Consider the following 18,453-nt stretch of genomic DNA (forward strand, 5'->3'; position numbering starts at 1 on the left):
GTGGCAGTTGTGTTTCTTGGCAGGGCGTGTTTACACACCTGTTTCCCTTATACAGTCAATCCGTTAACTCTAAAGCTTTGCTCTAAAGTTTATTAGAGTTTCCCAATAGTCTCAGACCTCGTCCTCTCGATTAACATTCATGTTACCTTGTGTGTTTATCTTTGTCCTACGTCTTAAAATATTTCCACTAGGAATTCCAGCTCTGAAATATCTGAAATGTTGACTTCAAAGTAAGTGGAAGGGAGCCAAGCATGCTTCTTCTGAAGATAAATGGGAGCACTCTTGACTAAGGGACAAAGTCAAGGTCCACTAACTTAAACAGGATGCAGTATATCTTAGGGAAGCTAACCTTGTTCATGTTTTAAGAAAGAAAAGAAAGCCTTACATTAAAGAAAAAAACAAATAGATTTTACCTTGTAAGTGATTATGCCTGTAGGGCACCATCTCCTTCACACTCTCAGCTTCCACCATGAGCTCATCCTCCCTCAACTCTCACTCTTGCTGTTGATACTACTGCAAAGCCCTTGGCTGCAGGGATCCTGGGAACTCGGCCTGTAGGCTAAGTGGGATTAGAAGACCAAATGTGTGATGGTCAACTTGTAGTCAGCATAGCTTGCGACTGGAACTAAATGATAGACATTTGGAGAGATTGAGAGCAAACATTATAGGTGTCGACCAAGGGGGTTACTGCACACATCACACTATGTGATACAGAAAGAAATTATTTGGGGTGATGGCTTCCCCTTGGTAAAAGTTGGGAGAATTTAATTGCTTGTATTGTGCTTGGCACAGGACCAGGCGGTGTTTCATTCTTTTGTGTATAAGGTCGCCACGAGTCAAAGCCAACTCTACAGCAACTAGAAACAACAGTGTACTGTCTAAAACTTTCAGTGCTTCCTAAGTTATTACTAAGTTATGATCCTTGATGGTAACTCATTTTTGTTAGTTTTAGAACAAGAGTTTCTCCTATCCAGAGCCCCAAGCAGCAGACCTTATATTACCAGTGGATTCTATCATCTGAAATATGACAGTATCTGAAATTTAGCACATCCTTTGGCTAAAATCATATTCATTTCAGAGCAAGAGGTATTTCCTACCCAGTCCTTGAGGTTTGGTATTGTGCAGTTTCTCAATGGAATATACAATGCTGCCTATTCTTATGAAGCTTAAAAAACAAACTCATTGCCTGTGAGTTGATTCTGACTCATAGCAACCCTATAGGTTAGAGTACAGCTGCCCCATAGGGTCTCCAAGGCTGTAAATCTTCACAAAAGTAGACTGCCACATCTTTCTCCAATCAAGCAGCTGGCGGGTTCAAACCACTGACCTTTTGGTTAGCAATGGAATGCTTTAACCACTACGCCACCAGAGCTGACCTTTAGGTTCACAGTCAAGCGCTTAACCACTGCACTGCTAGGACTCCTTTTAGAAACCCCAGCTACTCACTTACTCATGTAACAAGTACACCTACTATGGTGTCAGGCACTGTGCTAGGCACTTAACATTCGAAGCCTTCTACAAATAAACAACTCTGAAGAGAAAAAAATTCCAGAGAAGAGTGATGGTTGAGCTCAGAGGAGTACTGAGGCATAGGGGAAGAAAGAGGAGTGAGCAAAGGAAACAGAAGAGGAGTGTCTAGGGAGATCAGAATAAATCTGGCTGGTGTGATATTGGGGCATCGTTGAAGAAGAATATTTTAAGAACGACAGAGTGGTCAGTAGCAAACTTTTATCAGTCACCCTTTACTAATGGTGAAAGCACATCATTTTTCATACTATCCCTTTAAAGACAGTAAAGTCTTTGTGAGCACCAAACCCACAGCCTACCCATGCCTTCCCTTCCTTCTTGACTCCCAGGTGTTCCACATCACAACTCATTTAGCATGCCAGATTGACTGCTGTACATTTTGAGCTTTCTCATGTTTTTATATACCCTGCTTTTTGCCCCCTTCACCCTGTCATCCAGGTGTTCCTGTGAGTTCCGACCCGAGTACTTTTTAGCTAGCTTAAGTCTTTTCTGTTTAGACTTCTACCTCTTTAAACTGCTGGTGCCACTTGCTTATTCTGCACGAGCCTTTGTGTATTCAGACCTTTAGACTCTACAAGCTCCCTGTCTGATTTCCTAATCCCTGCCTCCCCATCTTCCTATGCCCAGTTCTGTTTTGTTTTCTTGTCCTACATTCCCACACACGCAGACTTCCTGATTCTACTGTCCACCGAGCCCCTTGATACTGTGTCCAACAGCTTTCATCTTTCCACCTACTTAGAGCTTTAGCTTATATGACCTCATTATTTACCCTTATCTGTAGCTTCTCTGGGCTGGTCTTACAGTTACAGCGTGATTCTGCCTATTCCTGCCATGTTAGTATGGTTTCTTCTAAACTACACCTTGAGCTCCTTAGAGAAAATTGATGCACGGCCCAGGTCCTGAACTATTACAAATGGACTCTGTTCAGAAGCATCATGGATTCCATTTTGTAGGTTGTACATGCTGCTCTGGCAATTCAGATGGAGCCACAGTTTTGGTGGTTGGAGGAAAAGACCTCAACTGTTTACCCTGTCTTCCTGCCTTCTCCTCTGGCAAATTCTCACACCTTAAGCCTATGCCTAAGGAGCTCTTGTGGCACCATACTAAGGCATTTGACTGCTAACTAGAAGGTTGGCAGTTCAAACTCACTAGCTGCTCCATGGAAGAAGGATGGGGCAATCTACTTCCATAAAGATTTACTGCCTCAGAAACCCAATGGGGGTCACTGTGAGTCAGAGTCAACTCAATGGCAGTCATTTTGGTTTGTTTTTTGGAAGCTTAAGCCTAGGGCTGAGGACTGGCACAGAAGCGTGGTCAGGAGGTTATAGGATTCTAGAGGTTGTAACACTGGGGATTGAAGATGATGGACTATGCTTAGATAAGGCTGAAAACCAAACCGACTGCCATCTAGTCAATTACGACTCATAGCAACCCCCATTGGGTTTCCAAGGTGGTATATTTTTACAAGGAGCTCTGGTAGCGCACTTGACTGCTAGCCAGAAGGCTGGCAGTTCAAATCCACCAGCCACTCCTCAGAAGGAAGGTTGGGCAATCTACTTCTGTAGTAATACTGCCTCGGCAACCCAAGGAGGGGTTGCTATGAGTCAGGTCCGACTCAACGGTACATAACAACAACAACATATTTTTACAGAAGTAGATTGCCCAGTCTTCCTTCCGTGGAGTGGCTGGTGAGTTTGAACCGCCAACCTTCTGATTAGCAGTCAAATGCCTTAAGCACTGCACCTACAAGGATCCTTATGCTTAGATAAGGAGACAAATGAAGTCAGAACACTGGCCTAGAAGAAATTTGAGGGACTACAGGTCATGGAAGAAGACTGGGCAATCTACTCACATGGATATACTGCCTCGGAAATCCAAGGAGGGGTTGCTATGAGTTGAATCTACTCAATGGCAGTGAGCTTAGTTTGGTTGTTTGAGAGATCATGGGATTGAATTATGTCCCCCTAAAATATGTGTTGGGAGCTCTGGTAGCATAGTGCCTAAGGCACTTGACTGCTAACCAGAAGGCTGGCGGTTCAAACCCACTAGCCGCTCCTCGGAAGGAAGGTTGGGCATTCCTACTTCCGTAGTGATACTGCCTCGGAAACCCAAGGAGGGGTCGCTGTGAGTCGGGTCCGCCTCGACGGCACATTAACAACAACAACAACAAAATATGTGTTGTAAATCCTAACCCCCATCCCTGTAGATGTAATACCATTTGGGAATAGGTTTTTTTTTGTTGTTGTTATGGTAATAATGTCATTATCAATGTTTTTTAAACCAATCACTTTTGAGATACAGAAGAGCAGATTAGACACAGAAGTGAACAAGCACAGATGGGGAAAAGGTAGATGCCATGTGAAGATCTCCAAAGAACGCCAAGAAGAATGCTAGAGAAGCTGCGACAAGGATTTTCCCCCAGAGTCATCAGAGAAAGCCTTCCCCTAGAGCTGGCTTTCTGAATTAGGACTTCTAGCCTCCTAAACTGTGAGAAAATAAAGTTCTATTCAGTGAAGCCACCCACTTGTGGCATTTCTGTTATAGCAGCACTGAGGAACTAAGAAAGGTTAGTGGGGCAGGCAGCAGAGGAGGAGAGACAGGTTGTAGTCAAAAGGAGACACTCAGATGTGAAGTCTTAGTTTGTGTGGTGATGAAATCTAAGATGCAGTGAAACAAAAAATAAAAATAAAAACTTCCATCGAGTCAGTTCCAACTCATAGTGACACCTCCTTGGGTTTCTGAGGTGGTATCTCTACGGAAATAGATTGCCCAGTCTTCCTTCTGAGGAGTGGCTGGTGGGTTTGAACCACCAGCCTTCTGGTTAGTAGTCAAATGCCTTAGGCATTACACCACCAGGGCTCCTGCAGTGGAACTAAGGGCTTCTAGTGGTTCTCTGACAGCCCCAGAGTCCTGATCATTAATAGCAGAACGTCTTAACCCATTTCCAATCCTTCTGCATAAGTCTGAGCCATTCAGGATGTCCACATGTTGAGAGTCAGATTTCAGAGTCTTAAAACCTACTATGGAACCTGAGGCCCTGAGCTGTGGACATCCTGGGCTTATCTCAACAATATATAGTGACACTCTAACTTGAGACTCCTTCATAAAATGAATATGCTTTGTTTCATAAACACGTCCAGCTTTTCCCTAGAGAACAGTATGCAGAAAATATCTACTTACACATTTAAATCAAAGACAACAAATTTAATAAACTGATCCCAGGGAGAGTCTGATAAAAATAAGTTCAGTTTGACATGCAAACAGGCCTATAGTTGAAAGAGAGCAGACAAGCCCCTTCATCTAGATGGCACTTAACCTAACCTGCTCTTGATTCTCTTGCTTCATCTGCTGTGACATCCCATGTCCTGACTACTCATCTTACATTGAGACCTTGCTTCTGCTTGTTTCTCATACTTCTGTGTGCATGTTTGACTTCTCAACCAAACTATAAGCTCCTTGAAACCATCAGATATATTAAATTCATCTTTCTATCCCCCACAAAGTCCATGCCTGCTCCAAATGAGATGTGCAGCAACTATTTTTTAATGCATTAAAGAAAAAGAAAGAAAGGTGACATTTTTGAGCTCTAGAAACTAATCTAAGGCTTTCAGCATCACCAACTAACAAATCACTGACAGAACCCAGTTAAATCTTTAATTGAATTTGTCATTTAAGGACTCATTATTTTTCATTTATCTTCATCAGGGTTTTGGATAGTGGACTGGCAACTGAGGGGAATATGAGTGTTAGAATTCTTCCTGAAAACCAAGTCATTAAGAAAATTTTGAGAAGAGACAATGATGAGTTGGTTTTAGACATGTTAAATGTGAAATGTACCCATGGCAAATAAAGTAGGCTTTGTAGTAAGGCCTATATTAAATTAACAGCCCCACCACTCACTAGCCGTAGGACACTGTGTGAGTTATTTAACCTGAATTTAGAGACTATACCAAGAATGGGAGCTCTGGTAGCATAGTGGCTAAGACACTTGCCTGCTAACCAGACGGCTGGCGGTTCAAACCCACCAGCCACTCCTCGGAAGGAAGGTTGGGCAATCCTACTTCCGTAGTGATACTGTCTTGGAAACCCAAGGTGGGGTCGCTATGAGTCGGATTTGACTCAACAGCACTTAACAACAACAACAACAACAACAACATACCAAGAATAGATTGGATGCATTGAATACCAGTGACTGAAGACCAGACAGGTAATGGGATGACATCAGGAACATCATACATGAAGACAGCAAAAGGTCGTTAAAAAGACAAGGAAGAAAGAAAAGACCAAAATGGTTGTCAGAAGGGACTGTGAAACTAGCTATTGAATGTAGAGTAGCTAAAGGAAATTGAATAAATGATCAGATAAAAGAGCTAAACTGAAATGTGCAAAGAATTTGTTGTTAGAAAGCCAAAAGGGAAGAACATGCTTGGCATTTCTCAAGTTGAAAGAACTGAAGAAAAAATTCAAGCCTCGAGTTGCAACCAATGGTATTGAAGGAAGAAGTGTAAGGCGTGCTGAACACATTGGCAGAAAACAAGGCTCCAGGAATTGATGAAATACCAACTGAGAGCTTCAACAAATGGATGCAACACTGGAAGCACTCACTTGTCTATGCCAAGAAATTTGGAAGATAGGTATCTGGCTAACTGACTAGAAGAGATCCATATTTGTGCCCATCCTAAAGAAAGGTGATCTAGCACAATGGGGAAATTTTCTAACAGTGTCATCAATATCACATGCAAGTTAGATTTTGCTAAAAAGAATTAAAAAATGGTTGCAGCTGTATATCAAAGGGAACTGCCAGAAATTCATGGTGGGTCAGAAGAGGAAATGGAACAGGGAAATCATTGCTGATGTCACATGGATCTTGGCTGAAAGCAGAAAATACCAGAAAGATGTTTACCTGTGTTTTTACTGACTATGCAGAGGCATTTGACTGTATCATAACAAATTATGGATAACATTACGAAGAATAGGAATTCGAAAACACTTAATTGTGCTCATGAGGAACCTACACATAGACCAAGTCATTGGAACAGAACAAGGGGAATACTGCCTGGTTTAAAATCAGGAAAGGTGTGCATCAGGGTTGTATTCTTTCATAATACTTATTCAGTTGTAAGCTGAGTAAATTATCCAGGAAGCTGGACCACATGAAGAGGAATGTGACATCAGGATTGGAAGAAGATTCATTGATAACCTGCAAGCAACCTTACTTGCTGAAAGTGAAGATGACTTGAAGCACTCACTGATGAAGATCAAAGACTACAGCCTTCATAATGGATTATATATCAGCATAAAGAAAAGAAAAATCCTTGTAACTGGACCAATAAGCAACATCATGATAAACAGAGAAAAGACTGAAGTTGTCAAGTTTTGCTTGGAGCCATAATCAATGCCATGGAATCAGCAGTCAAGAAATCAAGTGACATATTGTAGTAGACGAGTCTGCTGCAAAAGAGCTCTTTAAAGTATGCAAGAACAAAGATGTCACTCTGAAGAATAAGATGCATCTGACCCAAGCCATGGTATTTTCAATTGCCTCAAATGCATGGGAAAGCTGGAATATTGAATAAGGAAGACCACAGAATAATTGATGCCTTTGATTTGTGGTGTTGGTGAAGAATATTGAATATACTGTGGACTGCCAGAAAAACAAACAAGAACATCTATCTTGGATGAAGCACAGCCAGAATGCTCTTTAGAAGTGAGGTTGGTGACACTTTGCCTCTTATACTTTGCTCATGTTGTCAGGAGGGACCAGTCCCAGAAGAAGGATTTCATGCTTGGCAAAGTAGAGGGTCAGCAAAAGAGAGGAAGACCCCTCTATGAGATGGATTGACATAGTGGCTGCAACAGTGGACTCAAACATTGCAGCAGTTGTGGGGATGGCACCAGAATAAGCAGTGTTTCATTCTGTTGTACATGAGGTTGCTTTGAGTCAAAACTGACTTGACAGTACCAAACAAGAGCAACAATAATCACCAAGTTCCTCTTGTTTAAATGGAAATATAGATACCTCCTCCTCTCAGGACTGTCACGATGATTAGATGAGATACAGGAAGTCAGTGAAGGCACTGAGAACAAGGGTGGACACAAGGTTCATTTCCTTTCTTCCACCTTTCTTTGCTTTAGGTGAGGAGTGGAGGTGGGGCTCAGAATCTTAGGAAAAAGGTCAAGGCTAGGAGTCAGAATTTGAGAGTTACCCACATGAAGTTAGCAGCTAAAGTCATGAGTTCTGAGGACATCATCTGGAGAGAAAATGTAAGAGTGTATTGTGAAGATTAGTGGTTGGAGAAGATAGGCCAGCGAAAGAGACAAAGACCCTTTGTGAAGAGGGTGGAGGAGGAACCAGAAGTGAGTCAATACTTTACAAGCCAAGGAACAAATTTAAGAAGAAGGGCATCTTATCAGCCAAGGAGACGCTGAATCAGATGAGAACTGAGAAACAGTTGCTGGATTTGGACCTCTGAGAACAGTTTGAAGGACGTTGTAAGAACAGAGGTGGAATTTAGTGGGCTTAGTCAGCATCATCCTGATGACAGCTAGTGTTTCGGAGTCCCTGGGTGATGCAGATGGTTCATGTTGCAGGGCTGCTGACACCAAAAGGCTGTGGGCTCGAGTCCACCCAGAGAGGCCTCAGAAGAAAGGCCTAGCAACTTCCAGAAAATTAGTCTCATTGAAAGTTTCCATTTTTTAAAATCAGTGGTCTCTGACATATGAATTTGTTGCACAGAATACTGTTGCTCCTAGTTCCTCCTCAAATCTCACCCTGAAAACGTCATTTGCCAACTCAGATGAAGCCCCAGGCAAGACCAGAATCTTGGGACACTCTTGCATGGGCACAGTTCTATGCAGTGGTGTCACATGCAGGGGTCAGGGCCACATGGGCACTTCACTTTAGAAATAAGGGAGAACCAATATCATTGAACAAGTTGTGTAGAAATTGTTGAATGGGAACCTAAATTGCTGTGTAAACCTTTGCCAACAACGATAAAATAGGATTAATGAAAGAACTAAGGTAGAGAGTGGATCCTGGTTCTGAACCAGATGTTTTCCACCCTGTGTCTGGAGAAGAGAGAGCATATCTTTCTAATTATACATTTGTTTTTTCTTCCCAGTTATTATCATAGAGTTGGCTCCAACTCCTGACCACCTTATGTATAACAAACAAAATGTTGCCGGATCCTGTGCTGGGTTCACTTCCCTGTGTGATCCTTAAGAGCCCTTTAATGAATCTTCCTGCTTGCTTTTCATGCCTCTGGCACGGATCCTGCCTGCCGCTGAATGTTTAGTCTTCTGAAAGCATAGCTTTGTTATCATTGCCTCTTCCTTGAACACCTCCAGAGGCACCTCATCACCTCCAGGACAGGCTCTAACCTTTAGCTTCCCATTCAAGCTCTTCTGAGACTTGTCCCCGCCAGCCTCCTCAGCTTGGTCTCAGGCTCAGCAGCCACACCGGACTCCTCACTCACCCTACATATTCCCATCACTGCATTTTTTGTACATGCTGTGCTTTTCACATAGAAAGAAAGTCCTTTGTATCTCCACTTGATTCAAATCCTGCCTTCCCCTCATGGCATAGCCCAGATGTCAGCTCTCTGAAAAAGAACTTCCCAATGCTTGCCAGCCAGAAATAGCCATTCAGTTTTCGAATGCCTTCTACTGCTTCTACCAGTGCCAGCTCCCACTCATGATGACCCCATGTGTGTCAGGGTAGAACTGTGCTCAGAGGTTTTTATCGTTGAGTCTTGGGGGAAAAAAGTGCCAGGCCTCTGGTTGGACTCAAGCCTTTAACCTTTGCTAGCAGTCAAGCATGTTAACTATTTGTACCATCCAAGTAGTCCCCATATTTCTTAAGGGAATTTAATTTTCCTGTAGAATAGCAGGTCATTTGAGGAGGAGGAAGTTAAGCTGAAATCCTGCCAGTGTTCTTCACTGAAGGCTGTTATCAGAAGGCATTTTATATAGTTGTTTAAGTTACAATAAACTCTGGTGGTGTAGTGATTAAGTCACTTGGCTGCTAACCAGGTTGGAGGTTCAAACCCACGAGCTGCTCTGTAGAAGAAAGATGGGGCAGTATGCTTCCATGAAGATTTACAGCCTTGGCAACCTGATGGAGGTGACTGAGTTGAAATCAACTTGATGGCAGTGAGTTTGGAATTTTTTTTTTTTTTTGAAGCTACAGTAAAGGATCCCTGGTGGCCCAGTGGCTAAGCACTCAACTGCTAACAGAATGATGAGCAGTTCACACCCACCCAGTGGCTTCAGGGGAGAAAAGGCCTAGCAATCTACTCCCACAAAGATTACAGCTTAGGAAACCCTATGGGGCAGTTCTGCTGTGTCCCATAGGGTCACTGTTAAGTCAGAGTTAACTTGACAGCACACAACAACACTATAGTAAGATTTATACCCAAAAGGGGAATTACTGGATTATAGCATTGGCCTTTACCAAGTAATGTCAAATTGATTTCGTAAGTGGTTGCACTCATTGATACTCTTACAACAGTGTTACAGAGTTCCACTTTGCCATCCCTTGACGTTGTCTAACTTTTTCATTTTTGCCAGTCTCATGGATATAAAATGATATCTCATGAATTGAATTGTATTTTCATATACTAATGAAGTGGCAACTCTCTATGAGATTATTAGGCATTCGTGTTTTCCGTTCTGTGATATGTCTGTTTCTTTTGCCTGTTTGCCTTTTTCTTTTTCATTCCTAGGAACTCTTTATATATTCTGGATGGTCTTTATAGGTTATAAAGTAAATATTTTCCTGGACTCCTTCTGTTTTGTTCTGCCACCATATTTACAGTGCTATATTCTTCCATGTCAGTCACTGCAATAACATCTGATTCCCACCAGCCTGGCAGGAGAAAGGGAAAGGGAAGACCATGACCTGGAGGCTGCACGTCTGCTCATATCCCATTGACCATAGCCTAGATCTCTGGTCATACCATGCTGCAAGGGAGGCTGGGAAACAGCCTGTATTCCACATAGCTATTTAAAAAAAAAAAAAGTTGCCAACTCATGGTGGCTACGTGTGTTTCAGAGTAGAAATATGTATTTCCTCGAAAAGTTAGACTTGCCATATGACCCAGCGATCCCGATTCTAGGTATATACCCAGGAGAAATGAAGGTAGGAATGCAGACAGAAAACTGTACACTAGTGTTTGTTGTAGTACTTTTAATAGCAAAAAAGTGGAAACAACCAAAATGTCATCAGCGGATGAATGGATAAACAAAATGTGGTCTATAATACAATGGAATATTGTGTAGCCCTAAAGAGAAATGAAGTTTGTATGCACACCACATTGTGGATGAACCTTGAAAAGATATTGCTTAGCAAAATAAGTCAGTTGCAAAAAGGCAAATACTGTATGATCTCACTTATGAAATAATATACAGAAACCAAAGATTATTAATGGTTACCGGTGTTGAGAGAGAGGAGGATAGAGATAGTTTTTTGTTTATGGGGTGTCTTAGTGCTGCTCTAAGAGAAATACCAAAGGTGGGTGACTTTAACAAACAGAAAATGTTTTGTTTAGTTTGTTGTTATTGTTATGTGCCTCCGAGTCAGACCTGACTCATAGTGACCCCTCCTTGGGTTTCCAAGGCAGTATCACTACGGAAGTAGATTGCCTCATCTTCCTTCCGAAGAGTGTCTGGTGGGTTTTAACTGCCAGCCTTCTGGTTAGCAGTCAAGTGCCTTTGGCACTATGCTACCAGAGCTCATGGAAAGTCCGAATTCAGAGTTTTGGCTCTAAGGGAGGACTGCTGTCTGTTAGCTCTGGGGGGAGCTCCTGGGCTCTTTCCAGCTTCTGTTCCTTGCTTCCTTGATGATCCTCATGTGGCCTGTGTTGTCCTCTCGGTTTGTGCTTCCTTGTGTGCCTGACCTGCTCTTTTTATCTCTCAAGAGTGATTGGCTTGAGACACACCCTACATGGATATGTTCTCATTAACATAACAAAGAAATCCCTACTCTCAAGTGAGATCACGTCCACCAGTTTAGGAGTTTAGGATTTATCACTGTATTTTTGGTGGGCACGATTCAGTCCATAACATTGAATTTATGTTAATGGTAGTGGAATATTTTGGAAAAGAATAGCAATAATGATGGTACAACATAAAAAAATCAAATCAATGTCATTGAATTATAAATGTGGAAGTTATGCTACCAACTATTTTGGTATATATATTTTTCACCACAACTAAAAAAAAAATAAAGAATCAGAGTAGCACGATGGTCCTTAAGGTTTTCAGTAGCTCTGACCTTTTGGAAATAGATCACCAGGGCTTTCTTCCAAAGTGTCTCTGGGTAGATTTGAACTACCAGCTTTTGGGTTAGCATCTGGTAATCCAGATGCTTAACCATTTGCAGCACATTACTCAAATCAGAATTGGAAGAGACTCAATCAGGAGATCATTGAGGGACTGAAAGTCTTGGAAGAGTTTAGAAGAGGCTAAAGGAAATATTTCTTTAAATTATAATTGTCTCTCAGGAAACCTTTCTCTGATTAATGAAAATAGCTTTCCTTTTTTATTAAAACTTCATTTGAAGAGCTCTTAGTAACAATATTATGATTTGCCAAACATGCTTTTGTTTTTATTTCACAAGTACAGTTATGATTGTCAAAGAAAATATAAAGAACTAGTAAGAAATGAGATGACTACATAGATACTGAAATGAAATTTATAGTGCTTTTATTTAATTAATTAGCCAGAAAAGATGTCATGTTCATTATTTTTATAACATTTTGAGGAGCATGGAATCTTAATTACTAGGGAGTGTCCTGATATTTGTGTTTGTCAAGTTCTCATTCATCTCAAGCTAAAGTGTACAAATTAAATGATGTGATTTTTAAGATGATAGATGTGGGAATTTTGTGTGTTTAAGATATTGTGGGGCTCCCCTCACTCTTTTTCTCTGTACATTAGCTAATGGCTATACTTTCTGATTTCTCCAGGTACGGCGTAAGCCCTGAGAACATTATCCTGTATGGTCAGAGTATTGGGACTGTCCCCACGGTAGATTTGGCCTCACGGTACGAGTGTGCAGCAGTCATTCTCCACTCCCCTCTCATGTCTGGTTTACGAGTAGCCTTTCCGGACACCAGAAAGACATACTGCTTTGATGCTTTCCCCAGGTAAGTTTACATTCATAAAACAAGGGCTAAGCTGCCACTTAAGCAATTGGATCACATTACAGAGTCAAGTTCAGACCTGATGCAGCCATTAACTGTGTGCCACTAATAAATATTTACTGAATGCAACCATACGTCTGACCCTGTGCTGGGCGCCAGCGGGGACATGGAGGTGAACATGACATATAGCCTAGTGAGAACCTGATCCCCTGGGCCTGACTCATTTGTATAAATCCACCAGATGATGGCTAAGGTCCTGGAATATGCTGATATCCCCTAGGACTGATCGAGTCAGCTGTATATAGGATATTATGCCAGATTAAAAAGGAGCTCTGGTAGTGTAGTGCCTAAGGCACTTGATTGCCAGAAAGCTGGCAGTTCAAACCCACCAGCCACTCCTCAGAAGGAAGATGAGGCAATCTACTTCCGTAGTGATACTCCCTCGGAAACCCAAGGAGGAGTTGCTATGAGTCGGGTCCTACTCAAAGGCACATAACAACAACAACATGGTGGAATACTGGTTAAAGCATTCAGCTGCAACCAAAAGGTCAGTGGTTCAAATCCACCAGCCAGTTTGTGGAAGAAAGATGAGGAACTCTTTTTCTGTCAAGAGTTACAACAGCCTTGGAAACCAATGGAGCAGTTCTACTCTGTCCAAAAAAAAAAAAAAGGTCGCTATGAGTCAGAATCAACTGATGGCAATGGGTTTTATTTGTGCTGGAATAAAAGAAATACCCACATATCCTAAAGGAACTTAGATTTCAACATCTGTTCCTATATTTAGATGGACACATCCTATTGAATCATGAGGAGCTACTCTGAAAAGATGCAGACTTATGTAATGAAGCAATTAGTGATATAAAAACCCCCAAATCAAACCCATTGCCATAAGTGGATTCTGACTTATAGCAAGCTTGTAGGGCAGAGATGAACTGCCCAATAGGGTTTCCAAGGTTGTAATTTTTTTTTTTATGGAATATTTTATTTTGTTATAGGTGAACGTTTACACAGCAAATTAGTGTCCCATTCAACAGTGCATATACACATTGTTCTGTGACATCGATTGCTATCCCTGCAATGTGTTGGTACTCTCGCCATTTCCACCCTGGCTTCCCAGTTTCCTTCTTTCCATCAAAGCTGTAATTTTTAGGAAGCAGACTGCCCCATCCTTCTCTCCCGGAGCAGCTAGTGGGTTTGAACTGCCATCCTTTCTGTTAGCAGCTGAGCACTTAACTACTGTGCCACCAGGGCTCCTTTAGCAATGATATAGCAACTTAAATAAAAACTACAAGCATCCCCAATTTTGAAATCTCTGTTTTCAGTCAGGTAGTACAGGTAAGGGGCAAGTACCATGCTCAGTTAATCTTTGTAAATAGAACTAAAAAGGAGAACTCTGTTACTTTGGAAACACAGGGACAGTATAAGTGAGCAAACCTACCTGCAACCCAAACCTCCTGAGAGCCAGCTCACTTCATCCTGCTCTCCCCATTTTGCCAGAACTCGTCCCCTGCAGAGGGGTCATCATCTCCTGCCATCCACCATAGAGGCACCAGAACCACTGCCAACCTAATCCTGCTGTATTCTAGTTCCCACTGATAGGAAAGAAGGAAGGAAGGTGGATACCTTTACTGTTGGTTTCTTGAATACCTCTGTTTGAAAAGCTCTACTTAAAAAATAAAGAAATAAATAAGCTGAAGAAATATTGTTTTTAATAAAAAGTATATGCCCCTAAACTTTTTCAAAATCCAGGTGTCCTAACATTGTGACAGCAGGACTGGCCAGCTCCTATTGCCATTTAAGAGAAAAAGCCTCAGCAGAAATAATGGACAGTTTTAGGGTTTTGAGTGACCCATTCATTGTTGTCATTCTGCTGTAGCTTACTTTAAAAAAAAAAAAGAGCATCATTCGGTTGCATAAGCATCTGTTACCCATACTGTCTCATTTCACAGGAAGAAACCTTCTGTTAACACCTTTGGTGAACTTCAGTTCTATGCCATTGATGCCAGGATTCAATGAAATTCCACTTCATGGGAAAGTCGAGCTTCGAATTTCTAGTGGTGTGACTGGGAATGCTAAGTAGGGCTAATGTGCATCTCAAATGTGGCCTTATTTGTGCTGAATTGGTAATGAGAGGCCAGTTTGTGGAAAAACAGATATTTAGCATGTCTGTGGGAAGAAATGCTAGGAGTTGTTACCTTGGCAACAAAATGAATAGGTTTTTTTTTTTCCCTAGCTCTTAAATTAGCATATATCTTAAAATACAGCTATGACAACCAATTGCAATTTATTAATTCATGATCAATTAGCAACTAATCTTTACTTGATAAACCAGGCTTTGGGCTAAACATTTTATGTTCATTATCCCACTCAGTCTTACCAACAGCCTTAAAAATTGGTCCAATTATTGTACTCATTTTATAGATTAGGAAATTGAGGCTTAGAGAGATTAAGTAATTTGCTTAATTAATATGGGTGAGTAGAGGCAGCAATACATAAATACATAAATGCCATTTCTCATATTCAATACTATAAAGTATTGATATAGCAGATTTCAAACCATTAACAGTCGTGTTGACTTTCATCATGAATTGAACTTGGTACCTATGTTCTTATGAAGTCCATTGCTACCAGATGACAAAATTATCTCCATGTGGGTTCAGCTCTTTAAAGGAAAATATTTTCAAGTTTCTGTTTAATCTTAAAACAAAAAAGGAAAATAAAGAAAAAGGATTCTGATCATTATTTGGATGGTTGTCTGTTGTCCTTTACCTCGTTTACAGTTAGGATCAGATGGTGGCATATGACTTCAGATACACGCTACAGGAAGTAAAGATTCTCCTAAATTTTCTAGCATTCCACACAGTCCCAGGCCCTTTGTAAACCATTTGCCATTGAGCCAGTTATAACTCGTGGTGACCCCATCAGTGCCAGAGTAGAGCTACTCCATAGGGTTTCAGTGGTTGATGCTGTGGAAGTAGAGCTCCAGGCCTTTCTTCTGAGGCACAGCTAGGTGAACTGAAACCTCCCCCTTTCGGGTTAGCAGCCAAGCACCTTAACCCATTTGCAGCACCCAAGACTCTAGGCCTATTGTAATCAAGCAGTAAATATTTTTTGAAAGGAATATAATTGAACCCTCTGAATTCTTAGAAAAGGAAGTCATGTTGGAATTAAATATAAGGGGAAAGTAGATTTCCAAACAAGATGATTAGTCTTTAGATTGTAATACTACCCCAGCCACTCTGATCCTTGCAAATTACGTGGCTGGTGGAGTTTAGCAATCATCCTGGGCTGTCTTAACGTACTATGATGTCTTGAAGCAGCTGGCTGCTTCATGTCTTGTTAATAAAGCCTATCTGATGGTTGTTTGTAGATCTTTGGAATTTGTAATTGATGTCAGAGCTCTTTATTATCTCTCTGCCTCATGCCTGTTATTTAATAATCTCTCCGAGCTTCAGTTTCCTCATTGGTGAAATAGAGATGGTAATTCCTCTTTCATTGTGTTGCTTTGAGGATTAAACAGGTTTTTAGTTGTAAAGTACTCTTCCAAAGCACCTAGCTATGGTAAGTATTTAATAAATGTTAGCTGTCACTTTTAACAAGGAATCCTGGTGGCACAGTGCTAGAGTGGTTGGCTGCTAACCAAAAGGTTGGCAATTCAAAGCCAGCAACAGCTCTGCAGGAAAAGGATGTAGCAGTCTGCTTCCATAAAGATTTACAGCCTTGGAGACCTTACAGGGTCTTTATGAGTTGGAATCCACTCCGTGGCAATGGGTTTGGCTTGGGTATTACATTTTAACAGAAGGCCCTGGGCGGTGCACATGGTTAAGCACTGACTACTAGCAGAAAGATTAGCTGTTCCAGCTGACCCAGAGGCTCCTCTGAAGAAAGGGCTGGGAATCTGCTCCTTAAAGGTCACAGTCTCAAAAACCCTATGGAGCAATGTTGCTCTGCACACACGGGATCACCAGCAGTCCGGATAGCCAGAAGTGGGATTCGACCGGACTGCAGCTAACATTATTTGTAACAAAAAAAAAAAAAAAAAAGGATTCCACAGATTATACTAGCAAATATCATTCTTTAACTCTGACAAGGATCAAATATGGTAAGAGAAGTAAACTCTAAGAAGGACTTTGGCAGGAGGACAAACTGGAGAGAGCTTCACTACTCTTTGATTTACTCATTTGCTAAATGACTGTTACCCCATCGGAGAAGTCTCCCACACACGCAGCCCTGCAGTGCCTCATGTCTTTTGAGTTCTGAATACTTTTTTCAGAGCCTGCAGCTCATTCTTTTGAAGATCCTCAAATATTCATCCTTTGAGGGAAGATTTGATTTTTGTAAACAGAGGTTATTTGGAGTCAAATCTAGGGATTACGTTAAAATTTCCAACGGAGCGGTACAGTATTTGATCAAAAATGAGGCATTAGCTTTTATGTAACAGGCATCTGTGAGTATCTTGCTAGTTGATTCTGCAGCTAGCTCTCTAAAAAACAGTTATGAAAAATTTAGAGCAGCAGTGGATTAAACATCTGACTTCTCAAGGAGACATGTTCAGATACATAAATTATGGACTGTTTTTTTTATAAGTCCTACCTCATAAATATGAATAAATCAGATATATTAGTTACTGGTTTATTAGTCCGATGGCTTTTAGGGCTCCATTTTTAATAAAAAATATTTTGACAAAAACACAATGGCTAAATGCAGCATGGGATCCTGGATTGGATCCTGGAACAGAAAAGGAACATTAGTGGAAAAATTGGTGAAATTGGGATACATTCTGGAGTTTAGTTAATAGTAACGATACCAGTGATGATTTCTTAGTTTTGACAAATAAACCACGGTAATATTAAGACGCTGCCCTCGTGTGAAAATGGGTTAGGGGTCTATAGTAGCTCTTTTTTATCTTTGCAACTTTTGTATAAATCTAAAGTTATTTCAACATACATTTTTTCAAAAAACAACCAGTTGCCATGGAATCAGATCCAACTTATGATGACCCCTGTGTGTGTCAGAGTAGAAGATTATTCCATAGAGTTTTCAATGGCTGATTATTTGGAAGTAGGTCACCAGATCTTTCTTCTGAGGTGTCTCAGGGTAGACACGAACTGCCAGCCAACATTCTAGTTAGCAGGCTAAGTCATTAACCATTTGCACCACACAAGGATTCAAAAAAGCAGTGTTTCCTTCCTTGTATGTGCGTATTGATTCACTTACTAAATATGATGCATGTTATCTGTGAGCATAACTAAAGGAGTCCCTTTTCTGTCCCTGCCCCCTTTCTGTTTTGCAGCATTGACAAGATATCTAAAGTCACCTCTCCCGTATTGGTCATTCACGGTACAGAGGATGAGGTCATCGATTTCTCCCATGGCCTAGCCATGTACGAGCGCTGCCCTAGAGCCGTGGAGCCCCTCTGGGTGGAAGGGGCTGGGCATAATGACATAGAGCTTTATGCACAATACTTAGAAAGGCTAAAACAGTTCATATCTCATGAGCTTCCTAATTCTTGAAGAAGACAACTTGATTTTACCTCATTTACTGTGAACAGAAGAGTCCTCTGTTTTGCACATGCTTTAACTGGATCGCCAGAACAACTTGATAACCATGAAGAAGTGCCCAACCTTTAGGGTGTTCCAATCAAAGAGCTGATGACATCTCAGCCTTTTGTGTCTAGAGGTTGTTCTACTAATTTACACAGCATGTTAAACTGAACAGGTGCCATCTCCAGCTTCCTTTCCTTGCAGTGATGGAGGTGAGAGCTGAATGTGAGACGGCTTTC

The 18,453-nt window shown here is 41.3% G+C and overlaps 1 protein-coding gene across 1 annotated transcript in view; it reads left to right on the top strand.

Annotated features, from left to right (window-relative positions):
• Positions 1 to 18,184, top strand: part of ABHD17C (abhydrolase domain containing 17C, depalmitoylase) — a 114,115-nt gene extending 95,931 nt beyond the window's left edge. Inside the window, exons 5-6 of the mRNA XM_007945088.2 lie at positions 12,495 to 12,674; positions 17,965 to 18,184. Coding sequence (XP_007943279.2) covers positions 12,495 to 12,674; positions 17,965 to 18,184 — 400 coding nt within the window. The remainder of the gene's footprint in view (positions 1 to 12,494; positions 12,675 to 17,964) is intronic.
• Positions 18,185 to 18,453: the final 269 nt, after the last annotated feature.

The sequence above is a fragment of the Orycteropus afer genome, unplaced genomic scaffold (genome assembly GCF_000298275.1).
Source record: "Orycteropus afer afer isolate SDZICR_OR568_19922 unplaced genomic scaffold, OryAfe1.0 scaffold00132, whole genome shotgun sequence".
In the NCBI taxonomy this organism is placed as follows: Eukaryota; Metazoa; Chordata; class Mammalia; order Tubulidentata; family Orycteropodidae; genus Orycteropus; species Orycteropus afer.